General features: G+C 62.5%; 1 protein-coding gene across 1 annotated transcript; it reads left to right on the forward strand.

The window, feature by feature from the left end:
* The first annotated feature begins 278 nt into the window (after nucleotides 1–278).
* MARCKSL1 (MARCKS like 1) lies at nucleotides 279–1,977 on the forward strand. The gene is given in 3 exon segments (XM_034069281.1): nucleotides 279–370; nucleotides 372–428; nucleotides 832–1,977. Coding segments are annotated over 3 exon segments (618 nt in total). The 5' UTR covers nucleotides 279–340; the 3' UTR covers nucleotides 1,363–1,977.
* Nucleotides 1,978–2,424: the final 447 nt, after the last annotated feature.

A 2,424-nucleotide genomic window follows, 5' to 3' on the forward strand; every position in this document is an offset into this window, starting at 1 on the left:
ACCTTAGGTTTGCCGGGGCTGGGGACAGAGGCACCCCAGGGGTGAGCGGGATGGGGTGAGGAACACCCCGGGGGTCTCGCGGCCATGGGAACACCCTCCGCTCCCTTTGCCCACCGCCCTGCACCAGCCCCGTCCAATCGGGGCTGTCCCGTTCATCGGGGTCGCGCAGCCGCCAATCCCCTGCTCGTCCCCGCGGAGCGGCGGCTGCATCCCCGGCCCCCGCCCCCGGGGCGGGGTCGTCGTCGTCCCGCCCCCGCCCCGCGCCTTATTACCGGGGTGGGAGGGGGCTCCCCCACCCTCTCTCGGCCGCTGCGGCCCCGTCCGCCCGACGTGCGGTACCATGGGCAGCCAGGGCTCCAAGGTGGCCAAGGGGGGGGGGCAGCTCCGCACCGGCCGCCCCCACCGAGCCGGCCAAGGCCAACGGGCAGGTGGGTACCGAGCGGGGGACCCCCGAGACCCCCCCGGGGAGGGGGAGCGCGCAGACAAAGGCGGCCACGGAGGCTGCTGGAGGAGAGGGGGAGGCGGTGACGGCTCCGAGGGCCCCTCCTGCCCGGCGGGTACCGAGCGATGCGGCCCCGTCCCGGTACCGGGTGGGGACCTGCGGCCGCCGCGCTCTGGGACGGGGCGTGGAGCGCGGGCGCCGCCCGGTGGCAGCGCATTGACCCCCCCGTACCCCCCCCCCCCATGTCCGGTAAGTGCATCCCATCCTCTCCTCCTCGCTCCAGGTGGTTCTCCACAGTACCGGGGCGGGGAGGGAGTGTGTGTGTGTGCGGGACGCGCTGGTGCCCGGTCCTCCCCGTGCCTGATGCGGTTCTCTGCTCTCCCCGGCAGGAGAACGGCCATCTGAGGGTGAACGGGGCCACGACGGCCCGAGCGGGCGGTGAAGCTGCGGTCCCTAACGGGAACGGTTCGTCCGAGCCGCTGGGATGCAGCGGGGACGCCATCGAGCCTGCTCCCCCCGCCGGAGCGGGGGATGCTCAGCCCGAGGGGGCCGCGGCACCGCCCCGGGACACCCCCAAGAAGAAGAAGAAGTTCTCGTTCAAGAAGTCCTTCAAGCTGAGCGGGATGTCCCTGAGGAGGAGCAAGAAGGAAGCCGGAGACTCCGCGGGCTCCAGTCCCTCGGAGGAGCAAGGCCAGGAGGGTCCCGGCAGCGCAGCCAACGGGACGGAGCCTCCCGCGGCCCCCGGCGGAGGGGCGGAGAGAGGCGGACCCGCTGCGGGCACCGAGGCCGGGAGAGGAGGGGAGGAGAATGAGCAGCAGGCGGCGGAGCGACCGGGAGCCGGAGCCGGAGCCGAGCCCGGGGAACCCTCACACCCTGCGGGGTCTGACCCTGCAGCAGCCGCGGAGCAGCACGAGGAGTAGATCCCGCTTGGATGGCCCCACCCGGGAATGTGTCGGACTCGCTGCTCCCCCCACACCTCCGTCCCACCCGAACTGCAGCAGCTCTCCCAGACCAACCCCTCCCCGAGGGATGCTCTCCCGTCTCCATCAGTTGGTTTGGATCCCACCACTGCCACTGGGAGTAGTTCTACCTGAATCCTTCACACGGTGGAGGGAGATTATCCTGGATGTAACTGGAACTTACAGGTTGTGATTGCTGCTGGCTCCTGGCTGACCTCGAAGCACAGTAACTTCAATGGATCCTTTTTCTTCTCTTTCAATTTACATTCCTGGGTCTGACTTTATATGAAAGTATTTTGTGCTTTTTCCCTAGAAATCAATGGTTTAAGAGCTAATCCTGTTAGGGTTTTATAATGGCTTACTCTTGGCTTAAAACCATAAAGCTTGTAAGTCCCCTGTGTTTAATTCTGGTCTAGGGGTGTGGGGTGGCTGGGCAGGGACCTGCAGCTGTAAACTGTGAAGCAACGTTGGGGTTCTCTGTAAATAATTACTTTTTTAATGGCCAAAACACTTGATTTGCAGTTTTCTAAAAATAATAAAAAAGAAGCTGTCTGGCCTTTCTTGTAACATCTGAAAGGAATAAATGGTGACCCCTTCATGGGTGAGCTCCAATCCTCCTTGTCCTGCCTGGGGATGGTCCCAGTTGCTTATTTAGTTCACCAGCTGCTGCATGTAATCACTCCAGCCCCAGTAATTGACTTGCAGCAGATGTAGAGCTGCAGCCACAAGGGGCCTTCTCACATGAGCCTCTTGTTGCTGCTTTGGGCTCAGGGTTGAACTGGCTGCTCTGTACCTGTGCCCTTTGAGATACGATAGGGTGGAAAGGAAAAGCCTTTCCTGATAAAGAGGGGCCCAGGAGGGCCCAGGGGGTGAAATCCCTGTTTTAAGCTTGGTTTCTTTAATACTAAATAGACTGTGATTAACTCCTTCCCTGAAGACAGCTTGGAGCACAAGAGCCATATGCTGGGAGCAAAGATTCACTTGCAAAGATAAAATGGGTCCTATTATCACTTGTCCCATTGA

The sequence above is a fragment of the Melopsittacus undulatus genome, chromosome 14, assembly GCF_012275295.1.
Source record: "Melopsittacus undulatus isolate bMelUnd1 chromosome 14, bMelUnd1.mat.Z, whole genome shotgun sequence".
Taxonomy (NCBI): Eukaryota; Metazoa; Chordata; class Aves; order Psittaciformes; family Psittaculidae; genus Melopsittacus; species Melopsittacus undulatus.